Source organism: Equus asinus, chromosome 28 (genome assembly GCF_041296235.1).
Source record: "Equus asinus isolate D_3611 breed Donkey chromosome 28, EquAss-T2T_v2, whole genome shotgun sequence".
In the NCBI taxonomy this organism is placed as follows: domain Eukaryota; kingdom Metazoa; phylum Chordata; class Mammalia; order Perissodactyla; family Equidae; genus Equus; species Equus asinus.
Genome location: NC_091817.1, coordinates 21,414,559 through 21,430,384, shown reverse-complemented (window position 1 = coordinate 21,430,384; position 15,826 = coordinate 21,414,559). Strand labels below are relative to the sequence as shown.

General features: G+C 58.2%; 1 protein-coding gene and 1 long non-coding RNA gene across 4 annotated transcripts; one reads left to right on the top strand and one right to left on the bottom strand.

Annotated features, from left to right (window-relative positions):
• Nucleotides 1–3,443: 3,443 nt before the first annotated feature.
• Nucleotides 3,444–9,196, bottom strand: LOC123281568 (uncharacterized). 3 transcript variants are annotated; one of them, XR_011499032.1, is made up of 4 exons: nucleotides 6,944–9,188; nucleotides 6,624–6,767; nucleotides 5,410–5,885; nucleotides 3,444–5,048 (listed from the first exon to the last, which is right to left on the bottom strand). It is a non-coding gene; the product is annotated as an uncharacterized lncRNA (long non-coding RNA). The 3 variants fall into 3 exon arrangements; XR_011499030.1 differs by having other exon boundaries at nucleotides 3,444–5,885; nucleotides 6,944–9,196; XR_011499031.1 differs by having other exon boundaries at nucleotides 3,444–5,885; nucleotides 6,325–6,767; nucleotides 6,944–9,150.
• Nucleotides 9,197–9,565: 369 nt separating this feature from the next.
• IRX3 (iroquois homeobox 3) lies at nucleotides 9,566–12,621 on the top strand. The gene is made up of 4 exons (XM_014827760.3): nucleotides 9,566–10,193; nucleotides 10,357–11,467; nucleotides 11,647–11,713; nucleotides 12,184–12,621. The coding sequence occupies exons 1-4, from the start codon at nucleotides 9,930–9,932 to the stop codon at nucleotides 12,236–12,238; spliced, it is 1,497 nt and encodes a 498-aa protein (XP_014683246.1). The 5' UTR covers nucleotides 9,566–9,929; the 3' UTR covers nucleotides 12,239–12,621.
• The last annotated feature ends 3,205 nt before the right edge of the window (nucleotides 12,622–15,826 follow it).

Below are 15,826 nucleotides of genomic sequence, written 5' to 3'. Positions count from 1 at the left end.
GGCCACGTGACTGCTCTGGCCAATGAACTATGAGCAGAAGGAACATGCGTCACTTCCTAGCAGAAGCTTCAAGAGTGAGTGTGTGATGATTCACCATGCTCTCTTGCCCCCGTCATGGCATACAGCCACACTCCAGACAGAAGCTGGCTTGTCACCCTGGGTCCTGAAATGAAGATGACACAGACTAGAGCCATAGCCAGCAACCTGTTGAGTGGGTAACTGCCAGCCATTAATTTTTCAGGGTCATTTGTTACTGCAGCACAGCCCAGCCTAACCTGACTGATGCCACAACCAAAGCAAAAAATGAAAAACTATGCAGGTGGTAGCTCCAGATACCACTTTACGACCTCTGTCTTAGAAGAACAAAACTCTAGTGTAATAAGTGAACGAACACGGTCCTTGAAGTTTGCTTTGCACACTCTGGGTTTGGGGGGAGTTCTGTGCTCTATACGCACATGCTGATGGTGCCAGCCATGAGCAGACAGGGAGGCTCATGGAGATAAGCCAAGCTCCAAGTCCTTCATGCTAACAAGAATAGCGAGAGGGTGAGACGGACATACCAAGCAGAAGGATGGGCAGAGTTTGGGCCTAAGGAAACACATGAGGTTGAAAAGTAGGCAGGAGGCATCAGGCTGAAGGGCTGAATTTCATGATCTTTCTCTCCACTGAGGAGAGGAAGGGACAAACACTCATATATCCACTCCTTGTGAGTTCAACAGGGCTTCTCAGATCAGCTCCCTACATTTAGCAACATCACCAAATAAATATCAACATGCAGGTTGAGTAGAGAGCTACCGAACACATGAAGCTCTTTCCCTGCCACAGGGCCTTCACACATGCTGTGCCTTCTGTTTCAAACAACACCATAGAAGATGACATATAGCAGTAGAAATATAATGTGGTCCACTAATGTAATTTTAAATTTTCTAGTACTCACATTAAGAAAGATAAAAAGAAACAGGTGAAATTAATTTTAACTGTATTCTTTAACTCCATATATCCAAAATATTATCACTTCAACATGCAATCAATATTTAAAAAATGAATGAGATATTTTACATTCTTTTCTTTGGATTCTAAATCTTTAAAATCTGGCGTGTACTTTTCTTCTTTAGTATATCTCATCTTGGACCAGCCACATTTCAAGTGTTCCATTGCCACCTGTGGCTAGTGGCTACTGTATTAGATAGGGCAGCTTTAAAATACACTTCCCCAGATTTTTCATGACTGGTTCCATCTTAGCTAAAACATCACCTGCTCCCAAATTTGTGATTGTGCTGTCTAGAATAATAGCCCTCCAACCCCCACCACATCCCCCTGTTTATTCGTTTCCCGGGGCTGCTGTAACAAATTACTGCAAACGAGATGACGGGAAACAACAGAATTCTATCCTCCCACGGTCCTGAAGACTAGACGTCTGAAACCAAGGTGCGCACAGGGCTGTGCTCTCTCTGAAGAGAGTTCTCTCTTGCCTCTTTCTACCTTCTTGTCATTGTCGGCAATCGTAGGCATTCCTTGGCTCATGGCTGCATCACTCCAATCTCTGCCTCCATCTTCACATCGCCTGCGCCCCTCTGTGTCTATCTCTGCGTCTTTTCTCCTCTTCTTCCAAGGACACTGGTCTACTGGATTAAGGGCCCACCCTACTCCCATAGGGGATGAAGCTCCTAATTATATTATTATGTAATGAAATGAACTAATTACATCTGCAGTGGCCCTATTTCCAAACAAGGTCATAGTCTGAGGTTCTGGGAAAAGCATGAATTTGGGGAAGACACTGTTCAACCCAGTACATCCTGTATGATTGTTTGTGGAGTTTTGTAGAACTTAATGCTGTCTTCATCTGTCCTGCTTCTATTCCTGTTTAGTATCTGATGGCCCCACTAAAACGAAAGCTCCACGAGCACACAGCCCTAGCCTGTCAGGCTCATTGCTCTGTCCCCAGCACTTAGCAGAGTTCCTAGCACAGAGAAGACACTCAATAAATATTTGTTGCAAAGAGAAAGGGAGAGAGGGAGAAAAGGAGGGAAGAAGCAGGCTTTGTGGTTTGACATTTTCAAGATGGCGCATGGGAATCAAGAAACGGCCCACACTAAGGAGGGGAAATGAAGACAGTGGGGGCTTCCTCCTAGGGGCGGTGCAGGTCTAGCCTGTCTGTCCTCTTCCCAGAAGCTTGAGGAGGTTGAGCCCAGCAGCTAGGGCTCCTGGACAGCCTCCCAGAGCTCTTCGTTCTCATGACTCCTAGAAATCTGCCCTCACCCTGACCTGCCATGGGAAAGCAGCTCCCCGGGAGAGTGCGCGAGAGCAAAGGAGCTAGGAGGCACCTGCAGCACCCACCCGGGTCAGCCCCTGGGCCGGGGTTCCCACCGGAGGAGCAGCGTCTGCCTGCAAGGGTGTCTCGTTCTCACAACTGACTGACAAAGTCAGCTGCCTCCAGGACATGGAGAGAAGGGGGCCAGGTGGGGATAACCCGGGGCGTGTCCAGGTCAAAGGGCGGCAGCCATGGACTCCAGGTGATCCTGCGAAGATAGGACAGTCTCGTATTTCTTAGCCTTCCAGTTTGTCAAACAGACTCTGAGATCTAGATTTTTAAATAAAATCATCTAATTAACAAGTGTTGGCAAGCAATTCAATTCTTAAAAACCACTCTGGAGGCCAGTCTCCCTCCCGTAAAGACACTGGTGGCCAGAGGTCACTTCTGATTCACAAGCTCTGGTGCAACACAATTCCTCAGTTTGTCTTCAAGAATTTGAAATTTCCAAACAGTGTGGATGGGAACCAGCAGAACTCCGTCCGGTCTGTAAACTTGCAAGTACACCAAACCAAAGAGGCAAGGAACAGGCCCCAAGGCCCAGAGTCAGGCCTAAGCAGACCAGAATGCCTCCTCTCCCGCCCCGACCTGGCCCCCAGCATGGAGATGGATCCTTGACCGCAGGTGCGTTTTGCCCAGGCCCTCCCACACATGTATGAAGTGTGAGAAGTAAGGGCAGGGCAAGCCCAGCAGCCTGTTGCCCTTTTCCTTCAGTCCAACCAGGGACTAGTCTCTAGCATCCCCCTCCCAAACTCCCAGCACCACCTCGCCATATCCCCCAAAACCCTGCTCTTCCTCCCAGAGGGATCTTAGTTAAGAACGTCAGACCGGGTTCCAGTCCGGGCTTTGCCAAGCTCTCTAAGCCTCAGTTTCCCCATCTCCAAGACAAGGGCTAGGTGATACCCCAATTTTGTGCAAATTAGAGAAAGATACTCTTCCTCCAGTGCAGCCCTGAGCCAAAGCACACAGCTTGACGAACAAAGGACTGGACTTCAGACCCTCTTATCCCCTCATCTGGGTGCCCTTGTACAGTGAGCATCCTGCTCAACCATACACGACCACCCTGGATAGTCTCTCCGTTGTAGGCCTATTGTGAGAATTAAATGAGATATTGTGCTTAACACAATTATTTGGTAAATAATAATAACAGGTATTTTTATTTTAAATGTTTTACTTATTTTTCATACAGTGACATTGTCATTGAATGTCAGAGAATGACATTGGTAAACCCTAAACCAGGCCAGGTTTTGGGGTCCTCAACATGCTTTTAGGTAGTGTGGAGACAGAGTTAATTAACAGCATTGAATAACGAGAAACAGTCCCTTTTCGAATCTCGCCTTTCTTCTGAGAAAGATTCAGTATTTAACAATTCCAACGCTGGCTAGGCTACACACGCACCTGGGCCTCTAGAAGTCACTCCAAGCAAGCCACAGGGCTGATAGGTGTCAACAGTGCGTGGATCGAGCTGTTTTTATCTTTCACAATTGCCTTTCATGGTGAGGAATAGCTACTTTTCAATTTAAGGTAGTAGTATCAAGTTTTCTTTCCAAAAACATATATCTACGTTTTTAAAATGAGTCGATTTAAGGGAAAATGTTAAGCAAATAATAGTAGAGGTGGTAGCCAAGGGCTTGAAGTTTGGGAAACGCCAGGCACTACAGAATTCCAGACAAGGCGAGATCCCAGCGGTTTTGATTTTGAACCAAGAGCCCTCAACTTTCCTGGTATGGAGCTGGAAGGGACCGGGGGATCCCTGGGAACGTGTACTGTCCAGAGGTTCCTGCTCGGCCGTGTCTGGAGCTGCGGCTCCGTGTCCTTCCGATTTTCCAGCAAGGAGCAGTAGGTTCGCTCTGAGCTCTGCTGTTTGCACCCTCGGAGTTCCCGCCTTTCACAAGCCTTCGTCTCTTTGAGAGGCGTGCCTGGGTCCTGTCTCTGGAGCTCTGCGCATCTTCTCCGGGAGGGACTGGCCTCCGGGTCGGCTCCGTCCCGTTGAGCCCAGGCGGGAGCGGGCTCCCGACACGCAGGGGCCTGCGCTCCCCTGACCGAGCGCCCTGCGTCCTCCAAGATTAGCCGGGAGTGAGCAGAGCGCGGTGCACAGTGTGGCTGCGTTTGATCCCGCGACGTGTCACTCGGAGTAGCAGTTTACTGCCGTTAGACGACGTTGTCAGGCACTAATTTCCCGGTGGTGCTCCATCACAGACCTCCAAACATCAGGGGAGGGGGGGACCCAGAGGCCCGTGGGGAGGGGGCGCGAAGGAAGTGTCGTGAGCGAGGCCGAGCCGGGAGTTCCCGACCCGAGGCTTTAAGGAGAGGAGCGAGGCCGGCCCTCGTGGAGGGACCCAAGGAGGAGAGGCCGGCAGGCTCGGCCAGGTCACTTCCTCCCCCGGGGCCCCAGCACCCGGGAACCCGTCGAGGGCCGGCTGCGGCCACCAGGCCGGCTGCCCACTGCGGGGCTCTTTTGGGCCCGTGCCACCCTCGCGGGATCGGAACTGAGGCAGGAAACGCAGCATTTCCATGCAACAATGCAAACGCGCTCATTACCATCTCCTCAATATGCATGAAGAAAAGGCGCTAGGCTGGCCGAGCCCCATCACCCGGCTCTGGCCTCCGCATCCAATAAGATGACATATTCTTCTCCAAGATGGATGAGAAGGGGCGCCTCCGGGAAGGCACATCCACCGGGGAGGGGACAGTTCTGGAGACGAAGAGGAGACAGAAAAGACACGCGGAGGAGAACCTGAGAGACAGACCAGAAATCGAAGAAGGAAATACGAGATTAGAAGAGAGAGAGAGGCTAGAGATAAAGGAGGAGAAATGAAGATGGGGGAGAGAGACTCCCTCAGTCAGGGGAAAAGAGACACAAGAAAAGAGGGAGGAGCAAAATGAGAAAACAACTGAAAAGTGGTCCAGGGGAAAAAATAAAACAAGGAATAAGGGAGCGGAGGAAAGAAAGGAAAAAGGAATGACCTAGAAATCGAATACAGAGAAAGTGGGAGGAACAGAGGAATAGAGAGAAACAAAGGAGAAGGAGGGAGTGACACCTCTCAAGTCGGGCGGGAAAGGGGTGATCCCGGAGAGGTAAAGAAAAATGTAATCACTTGCTCTGGAGACCAGGGTTTTCCATCCAGTCCATCCCCAGCGCTGCGCGTCGCCGGCGGCTCGGAGACCCAGGCGCGCGGCCAGCTGGGGGAGGCGCAGGACAGGAGCGGGGGCGCCGGGAGCTAGCCGGCAGGCCTCTCACCCCTCCTTGGGCGGCCCGGCCCGCTCCCGGGTGCCCGGGCCTGGCTGGGGGCCCACCCCGCGCGCCGCGGCCTGCCGCTACCCGGCCATTCGGGCGGCCTCTCCCTCGCGGAGAGCAAAGTTGGTAAAGTTTCTCCCAGTTTCCCCGACGCTTCTCCGGACCCAGAGCGGGGCCCCGAAACTCTGGTGGCTGGGGGGAGCGGCAGCCCATCCCGGGGTCTCTGGAGGCCGACGGCCTGCGCCTCCTGGGCTTCTCGGGCTCCGGATTCCTGGCCAGAGAGAAGTCCCTCCTGGCGCAGACACGAGGCCACGCACTCGGGCGTCCACGCGGCTGCTAATAGCGGAGAGAGAGAACGCGGAAGAGAGAGAAGGAAAAAAATATTCTCAGCTCAATTTAAGTCTCATGGAAAGGGCTTACAACTGTAATTAAATCATTAAATTCTTGTCTACGCTTCACAGAGCGGAGAGAAATTAACTTCCCACCAACCTCATTTTCTATTTGAACATGAAATAATGATTTTCTGCCCGTCTAATTACAAAGCCAACATCTGATCAAGCCGGCATCCAGAGGGGATTATCACATGCACGAGTATTAGACCTCATTACCAGCTTGAGTGCAAAATTATTACATCTTGTAATTGGATGGTGAGATTTATATACAGATCGGCCCGGTTTCTGTAAGATTGTAATTACAAGCTTCGTTGGTTAGCTACTTATCAGAACTTTGCAGGAAAACAAAACAAATGACTGAGGAAAACGAGCATTTCATTAACCTGTAACCCGAGCGCAGGGGGGAGGGAGCGGTGGGAGCGTGCGCCGCGGCGTCCGCGGGAAGCGGAGCGATCGTCGGCCCGCCCTGCAGCCCGGGGACTTCGGGCCTGGGAGGGAAGGACAGAGGATGGGCCTCCGCGGGGAGACTCAGGGCTGCAGCGGCGCCCCCCGACGGAGACGTGCGCGCACCGTGGGGCTGCGCGAGGAGGGGGCAGGAAAGGGGTCTGGTGGCTCGCGCGCGGCTCCTGTGCAGTGCGCGGCGCAACCCTTGAACCTGACGGGCCACTAGCCCTGGGTGTACCTGGGGCCGCGGCTCCAGGTGCGAGTCAGGCAAGAGCTGCTGTGCGCGCCAAGCGTGTGCTATGGACACTCTCTCCGTGCACTCCCCACACCCTGCGCCGCGTTGACACAGCGTCGACACCGCGCCTCCGAAGCGCTTTGCGCGCTGGGACGTTGGAATAAGGCGAAATGAAGCTTTGCTTGCGGCGCGTTTGTTCGCGCACGCCCTTCCCAAATCAACTTCCCTCCCGTGCACCTGCTTTCCCTCCCCGGGCCCGTGTGTCACTTTAACCCCATGTCTTGGATTAAAAATCCCCGGGAAAGGGTCGGCTGTCCTCGTACCCGCGAGTTCAGTCCGGAGCCGGGCTCCACTGCCCCTGTCGAGTTGGGGAGCCAGCGCCACGACGGGGCTCGGCTGCCTAGGACCCTGAGTCCCGACGTGAGGCGCGGATGTCCTGGCCTGGCAGGGCTGATCCCAGCTGGAGACTAGGGTAGCAGAGAGGCCGCTTCTGCTCGGGACCTGGGGTGCCTGAGGGACATAATTACCCGAGGTTCTAGGTCTGCGTCTGGGTATGGAGGTTCGCCCTCTGGGCCAAGGGCGCCCCGGGGCCGGCGCGGCTGGTTCACAGCCTCGCCCGGGCCCCAGCCTCTTTCCCACTCCCTGCAGTCCGAGCAGCCAGGTCGATAGCTGGTTAATGCGGAAGGAGCATCTTCCGGGGCTCATTGTTTTCTCGTGTCCTTCTGGAAGAGCTGAGTTAAATATGGGGCGTCCTATCGGAGCACTGAAAGCGCAGCCCCAGTTTCCCCACCTCGGAAGCTCGCTCTTGGCTCCGCCCTGGGCTGGTGCCACCCCTCTGTGCAAATGCTAGGATTACGGGGCCGTCGAGGCTCGAGGTTTGACACCTCGGAAGCGCTCCGGGAGATATTGTTACCTCAGAGTTTTGTAACCACGAGGTTTTTCGCGAGAAGGTGAGCCCGTGATTCCCTACGCCGTTCGGCTGACAGGTTTAACTGTGAACGAAATCAGGCGCCGGGGAAACATTTGCACGCCAGGGCTGCCCTGGCATCTCCTCCTCCGGAGAGGCTCCAGCTAAGGCCAAGGCTGGGCACTAGGCTCGGGTTGGGAGGGGAGAAGGGAAGTAGTTTGAGCCAATCTGAGAAGGCCACACTCAGTTTCTCCAGTCGAACCCCAAAGCTGGTCTCCCCTAAACGTTCTCTCGTCTTCTTCCCGATTTTCTCTGCGTTCGCACGTACTGGAGCCGCTGACCTGTGCGGAGACTGGTAGAAAGAAGCGGAGAGTAGGGGGTGGGATCAAAACCGGGTGCCCAAGGGGGGCTCATTCCCCAACTGACCAGAAACAGCCGACCAAGACTCTCCGATCCCTCCACTCTGGTGGAATTCGGATTCGATTCATCTATCAGAGCGCGGCGGCCAGTTTCCGCCTCCAAGCCGGACCTGGCAACCGCAGGGCAGAGCCACCGCCCCGTTGTCCCCGGAGCGCTCCCGCCGCAGGCCTGGCCTGTGCCTCGGTCGCCGCTGCGGCCTACAGCGTTTAGCCCCGAGCCACCGCGATTCAGCGAATTTCAACCCCCTTCTCGGCTGCACGTCCTCATTCGTGGAGGTGGGCGCCCGGATACCGGGGTTTCAGGTTTGATTTAGGACATATCCCACTATAAAACTAAAAGTCTTGCCTCCCATCCCTACCCACGATGGTGGGAGGATCCTTGTAGAAAGAAAACAGGTTGGCGCGGCGACCAGAGAGCAGGGGAAGGGGTAATGAAACGAAGATCTCTGCAGACCGAAAATTCCAGTATACAAACTTCTCGAAGCGCTCTCCGAAAGTTCCTAGAGCCTCCTCGACCCGGCCCTCTGCACCTCCCCATCCCAACCATCCCAACCCGCCTATAGCACTGCAGGCTCCACCTTCCCGTCTTGGATCCCCAGGACCCCGGGGCGTCCACCCTCCAGACCCTCGGCCGAGCCCGCCATTTCTGATAAGGGATTCGCACTGGGATACAGGCTGCGTTAACGTGGCAAATTTCAGGGTTTGGTCCTCTTGGGTAGGGGGCTGCTGCGCCCCCCTGGGCAGTGAGATGGCCTTTGAAGAGTCGACTAGAACGCACCCACCCACTCCTCCGCCCCCGACCCTCGCGCTCTCTTCTAGCTCCCCCGCCATGCCGCTGAGAGTGGCCAGGAGTCCGGAGGTGCGAGCTGCACAGGGGGCCCGGCCAGGGTGAAGCCCCAGTGCCTGCCCCAGACGGAGATCTCGTTCCCACCCAGGCCCCGCGCCGGGGCGAGCGGCGAGGTGCCGAGGGCGAGGGGCGAGCTGACCCTCCACTAACCCGCGTCCCCGCGCCTCCCGCGCCCCTTCCTGGCGCAGGCCGGCCGGGCGGGGAGGGACTCTGAGCGCCTGGCTCCCGCCCCGCCCCGCCCCGCCCAGCGCACAGGATCCGCGGGGGTGGGCGGCCGCGCCTGGAAGGCGCCCCGGCGATTGGCGACTCGGGAAGGAGACGCGAGGAAAAGTCGAATAAGAGGACGCGACGTCAGACCCGAGATTTGGGGAAGGGCGAGGGAGGGGGCGAGGGAGGGGGCGAGGGAGGGGGCGAGGGAGGGGGCGAGGGAGGGGGCGGACACACAGACGCAGAAACGGACACACACTTTCCTCCCCCAGCACAGCACCCTAAGTGTCCACAACTTTAGGCCGCCTTAGCCCAGAGCGCAGAGACCAAGGGTGGACGCGGGGGGAGTGCTGTTTGAGTAAGGAGAAAAAAAGAGAGAAGAGTGAAGGGAACAGAAAGGGGAGAAAAAGGAATAGCGAGAAAGGGAAAGAGGAGAGATAAGAGTTTCCTAGCGTCCAGGAGAGTGAAAGCCCGAAGGAGCGGAAGCGATCCTGGGGGGAAGAGGAGTGCAGAGAGGGGAGGGGAGAGGAAGGGCGAGGAGGGGAGTGAAAACTAGAGGAGGGCGAAGGAAGCGAGGCGCGACACTGCTCGGGGAGAGGAGGGCAGTGAGGAGCGCGGCGCGGGCAGAGGCTGCTCCGGCTGCCGAGAGGAGGGAGAGCCGCACAGAGAGGAGGGGCTTGCGGGCCCGTAGAAATGTCAATCAGAGCCCGGAGCCCCGGGAATCTCCGCCAATCTGTTCGGACCTGACCTGGCTCCTCGCCGCCGCCGCCGCCGCCGCCGCGGAGCAGATCAATAGGCAAACGCGGAGCGCAGCGCAGCGCGGCCCCAGCCCGGCCCAGCCCCCGATGCGCGCCGGAGCCCGCGGGCGGCGCTGAGCTGGGCCGCCCCGGGGGCCGGACCCCCTCTCCGTCCGTGCCCCGCGGGCCACCATGTCCTTCCCCCAGCTCGGATACCAGTACATCCGCCCGCTCTACCCACCCGAGCGCCCGGGGGCCGCCGGCGGCGGCAGCGCTGGGGCCCGGGGCGCCCCGGGAGCCGGAGCTTCGGAGCTGGCAGCCTCCGGGTCTCTGTCCAACGTGCTCTCATCCGTGTACGGAACACCCTATGCTGCGGCGGCAGCAGCGGCCGCCGCCGCCCAAGGCTACGGTGCCTTCCTGCCCTACGCCGCCGAGCTGCCCATCTTCCCGCAGCTGGTAAGCACCCGGGGAGCCGGGGATGGGGAGTTGGAGCAGGGGCGCCGGGCAAGGTGAGCGCGCGGGAGTACACTAGCGGGGCCTGGGCCGGGAGGGTGGAGGCGGCCACCGCTCGTGCTCATCCTCCTCCGCGGGTGTCCCTTCCTTCTCCATGTGCGTACAGGGCGCGCAGTATGAGCTGAAGGACAGCCCGGGGGTGCAGCATCCGGCTGCAGCCGCCGCGTTTCCGCACCCGCACCCTGCTTTCTACCCGTACGGCCAGTACCAGTTCGGGGACCCGTCCCGTCCCAAGAACGCCACCCGCGAGAGCACTAGCACGCTCAAGGCCTGGCTCAACGAGCACCGCAAGAACCCCTACCCTACCAAGGGCGAGAAGATCATGCTGGCCATCATCACCAAGATGACCCTCACCCAGGTGTCCACCTGGTTCGCCAACGCGCGCCGGCGCCTCAAAAAAGAGAACAAGATGACGTGGGCGCCCCGCAGCCGCACCGACGAGGAAGGCAACGCTTACGGGAGCGAGCGCGAGGAGGAAGACGAGGAGGAGGACGAAGAAGACAGCAAACGCGAACTGGAGCTGGAGGAGGAGGAGCTCGGAGGGGAGGAGGAGGACACGGGGGGCGACGGCCTGGCTGACGACGACGAGGAAGAGGAGATCGATTTGGAGAATTTAGACGGCGCGGCCGCGGGGCCTGAGCTGGCCCTGGCTGGGGCGGTGCACAGGGAAGGCGACCTCAGCCTGGGACCCATTTCAGACTCCAAGAATAGCGACTCGGACGACAGCTCCGAAGGCTTGGAGGAGCGTCCACTGCCGGTCCTGAGTCTGGCCCCAGCGCCACCGCCGGTGGCCGCTGCTCCGCCATCTCCGCCCTCGCCCCCCACGAGCATGGACCCCTGCGCCCCCGCCCCCGCGCCCGCCTCAGCCCTGCAGAAGCCCAAGATCTGGTCCCTGGCCGAGACGGCCACAAGCCCAGACAACCCGCGCCGCTCGCCTCCGGGCGCGGGGGGTTCTCCCCCCGGGGCCGCCGTCGCGCCCCCAGCCCTGCAGCTCTCTCCGGCCGCCGCCGCCGCGGCTCACAGACTCGTCTCAGCGCCGCTGGGCAAGTTCCCCGCTTGGAGCAACCGGCCGTTCCCAGGCCCGCCGCCTGCCCCACGCCCGCACCCGCTCTCCCTGCTCGGCTCGGGCCCTCCACACCTGCTGGGACTTCCCGGTGCCACGGGTCACCCGGCCGCCGCCGCCTTCGCTCGGCCAGCGGAGCCCGAGAGCGGAACAGGTGACTGCTGAGCGCAGGATGCGGGGAGGGGGGCCCTGGGGGTCGCGCTGGGGCAGGCAGAGTCTGGGCAGGGCCCCCGGGGCGCAGGGCGCTCGCCACCCCGCGCCCGCCTCCCGCGGCCCTGAGCGCGGGAACGGAGCGCTCTAAAGGGCCTCCTCTTTCTTCCTGGCTTCCCTCAGATCGCTGTAGTGCCTTGGAAGTGGAGAAAAAGTTACTCAAGACAGCTTTCCAGCCCGTACCCAGGCGGTAAGAGACCTCCAGGTGGGGATGGGGCGGGGGTACAGGCAGGCGGGGGGAGAAAAGAACGCAGAGCGAAAGCGGGCTTCTGCCCCGGGGGACGCAGCTGGGACGCGCTTTAAAAGGAGACGAAACGCACTCCTGTCCTCGCGGGCCCAGAAACTGCTCGGCAGTCCCAGTGCAGGCGCCTGGCGCGGCCCAGGGTGCGGCGCTGTGGAAACCCGAGCCTGGCCGGGCCAGCAGGCCCCGAGAGCCGGCGGCGGCTCGGTGGCCACCTCCTTCCAGCCGCAGTCCTCGGCTCCTGACGCCTCCGACCCATCCTATAGTTGAGCCAGCAGATCAGCATCTCCATCTGGACATCCCTTTCCACTGGGACGCCCCCTTGCCCCGGGTCTCAGCCTCAGGTCGGGCCCCCCAGTCCTAGGCAGCGTCGGCGTCCCTAATTGTCCCTCCTTTCTACCACTGCCTCTCTCTTCCAGGCCCCAGAATCATTTGGACGCCGCTCTGGTCTTATCGGCTCTCTCCTCATCCTAGTTCTTTTTAAAAAAATTTTTTTAAATCGTTGTAATAATTGTAAAAAAAAATCACTCTGTATAGTTATGACTTGTAAGCATGTCCGTGTATGAATACCTAAAAAAGAAAACTAAACAAACAAAAAAAGAAATGAAACAAGTCCCCTCGGTCTTCCCCAGGTCGCTTCTGTGCCCCACCTTAGCTAAGTTTGTGAGGTTTGTTCGGTTGATTTGGGGGGTGGAGTTCCAGTGAGAATAAGCGTGTCTGACTTTTTTTGTATATACAGAAAAATGTACATATGTGTGAACCAAATTGTACAAGAAAGTATCTATTTTTGGCTAAATAAATGAGCTGTTGCCACTTTGACTATAACCCGCCTGTCTGCCCCTGGCCGGATCCGTTTGGTCTTTTTGTTTTGTTCTGCCCCCACCCCCTCCAATGTTTGAAGCGTCGCCCGAGAATCTGCAGAAAGAAAGAGAGCTGGACTGTGCGGCGAGCAGATAGCAGAGCGAGCAGCGCGGACGGGACGCGCGGCGGGGCCCCGGCGCCGCGGGAGGAGAGGCGGCTGGAGCAGCGCCTGGGGCGCGGAGAGAGAGGGCGGAGGACACAGGTGGGAAACTGGGCCCAACCGGCCAGGCCACTGGAGCAACCGCGGCGTCATGGGGCCCTCTCTGGTGACATGGCAGAAAGACTTAGAGAAGGTTCTGGACGCAGAGCGGTGAGGTGGGGAGGGTCTCATAACTCCTGAGCCCCCATTCTTAGGTAAGCACAATTGAGGTTTTCTCAGTCTTGCATAAGGGGCTGTGCAAGCTCAGCTTCAAGCCCCGTTCCTACTACATTGCAGCCCCAGACTCCTGCTTATAGACAGAAGGGTGTGGGGTGGCGGTGAGTAGGGGGTGTATGGAGGAGCCAGGAGCCTAGGGGTGCACAGGTTTTCTTCTGGGTGACCGTGATCAGCCCAAATTGAGAGTTGGGGGCCCGGCGTCCTGGTGGCATCTGTGCATCCTGACACCCTCTGGGCGTTCCCCAAGTGCCCTGGAAGGGCAGCGCTCTGCGGCCCCGGCGAAGGGGTGGCGCATATTCGGGCTGTTGCACCATCCAGCCGGGATTCGGGCTCCAGGCCGGCGGGGATGGAGGGGGAGGGGAGGTAGGGAGTCGGGAAATTTGGGGCTGGAGCTCCCTCTACAGGACGAAAGGGCTGCCGAGCCTGCCTCCGCGCCTCTCCAGCCCGGCGGGCGTCGCGCCCCCTCCGCGCCCTGGTTTTTCTCTTTCAGTCCGCCGGCCTTGCCCAACTTGGACTTGGCGAAGTTGTAGGGAATGCTGCAAGAGGGACGCCTTGGGGAGCGAAGTGCGGGGTACCTTTTCACTATCTCCCTCTCCACGTTTAGTGAGTGAATTTACAGGGCGGCCAGATGTCTGGTGTTTGTCCCGCATGGTGGGGCATGTGACAATCTCGCGGGTCCCCGGAGAGGTTTGGGAGGAGCTTGCAGACCCGAAGCCAGGGAATAGGCACCGCGTCACACTGGGCACCTTGGAGGTTAGGTGGAGCCGAAGGAGCAGGAGTCCTGCAAGGACAGGTCCATGCGGGCACAGCTGCCAGCACCGCGCCCCCGGGGGACCCCCATCGAGGCGGAGCGGGCAGGTGTGGTGGCGCCCCAGGGGCGAGTGGGAAGGTGGGTCTGTCGGCGGGTGTGTCAGTCCGCAGCCCTTCGGCTCACTGGACGCTGGTGAAGCAGAGGCCGACACCAGGAAAGACGTGCCGAAGCTGGGGCTCGCTCCTCCAGCCAGCGCCTGCCCCGGAGGCCCGAGATGTCGCCGCGGCTCCCCCTCTTCCCACTCTTTGTTAATGATGTTACTGGGGTTCAGGCTTCTTCCCAGGTGGCGGGCTCAGACTGTGCTTATGCTCTGACCCTGGGCGCTACCCCCCCCCCCCCCCCGCCCCCTCAGGTGGAGCCCGCTCCCACTGTCTGAGCCTTGAATGGAAGAGGCCCCTGGTCAGCATGAGTTCTTTACGTGGGCAACACCCCTGGCAGCCCTTCAGCTAGTGCCTCACAAGCTTCTCTGAAGCACAGACCTAGTTCCCCGACTTGTCCTGTGAAACTCTGGGCAGATAATTAACTTCTCTGTGCCCTATTTTCTCATCTGTAAAATGAGAATAAGGGCACCTACCTCTCAGGGTGGTTGTGAGGATGAGGGACAAAGCATGCCCAGTGCTGATGTGTGGTAGGTGGGGGAAACAGCCTTAGTCTTATAATTATATTCCAGAATCTCAGCCCCCACTCCTCAAATTCCAGGCAATATTATGGCCAACCCTTCCCAACCGCCCTAAAAGTGAGGTGTCTGCATCAGGCATCTCCAGACCAGCTCAACCCAGGGGGAAAGGAAAGTTCTCAGGCAGGGGTGCAGCAGGAAGAAGGGGTGACAGAGAGGTCAGCTGGCTTTGCACACTGAGGGTGCAGCGAGGGAGGAAAGAATGCATGTGTCAGAGGGTAGGGGGTGGAGGGGCCGGGCGGAACAGAGAGGTACATCGCCATCCCTGGTATCTCTCCAGCGAAAACCCTGGGTTTGGTCAGCTCTTCACCATCCCATTCCAGCGATAACAGTCCTCCGACACACCAATTCTGCGCCCAGTGAAAGGGCAGTGTGTGCGGGTGCCGGAGGAGAGACGGCGTGAACCTGGGAGCACTTCCCATGTGTTTGTGTCTTCTCCACCCATAGAACACATGGGTCCTCCAAATGGCCGTAAGGTGACCCTCATGAGATAACGTGATCAAAACCAAGAAGAACCCCATGGACTTTTCAGCTAAAAGGGGAAGAAGAGCCAGCTCCCTTTCCTAGTCCTTTCATTTCACCAGGGAACAGGACTTCATCGTCCTCCATGGACCTCCTCCCTAGTCCTCCTCTCATCTCCCTCCTTTCAGGAATCCTGGGAACCGCCTCCATCCTTTAGCCTCCAGCCCTAAAATTTAAAAAGGAAAAAGGAAGCAATGGGAGAGAGAGAAAGAGAGAGAGGGAAGCCAGAGAGAGAATGAGAGGAAGTGAATCTATGGGAATCCCATCCTTGGTCCTGATTAAGCTTCAATTAGAAATAAAATACGTCAATCACTGCCTGGAAGGGGAACCTGCTGTCCAGGCTGGTTATGCAAAGCATTCCACGGTGTGTGGGGATAATCAGTCAGGTCAGAGGAGAGAGAGTGTGTCACCGCTTCCCTCATTATCCACAAGGAGCTGGAGGTGGGGGTGTGCCAGCAGGCCAGGGAGCCAGAGGAGAACCAAATTATCTCCCGGCGTGATGGCCCACCTCTGGGACTGGCACGTCCGCAGTTCCCAGTGGATTTATTTTCAGTAGCGCACAGGCAGGAGGGAGCAGGGTCCAGCCAGAAGGCGACATGGAAGGGCCAGCGCAGCAGAAACTGCAGAGAGGAAGGGAGACTACAGCCACTCACTTGCCCCCGGTGAGGAGTGAGGAGAGGGCAGGGCCTCACCTACTGGGCAGATGTTCTCTGGGCACCTGGTGGGAGGTAGGACCAAAGGGTCCACGGCCTTAGGCCTGAGTTCCGGAAGGTTCGCAAGAGGGATTGAATGCTTGGGTAGGAATGAGATGTCAGG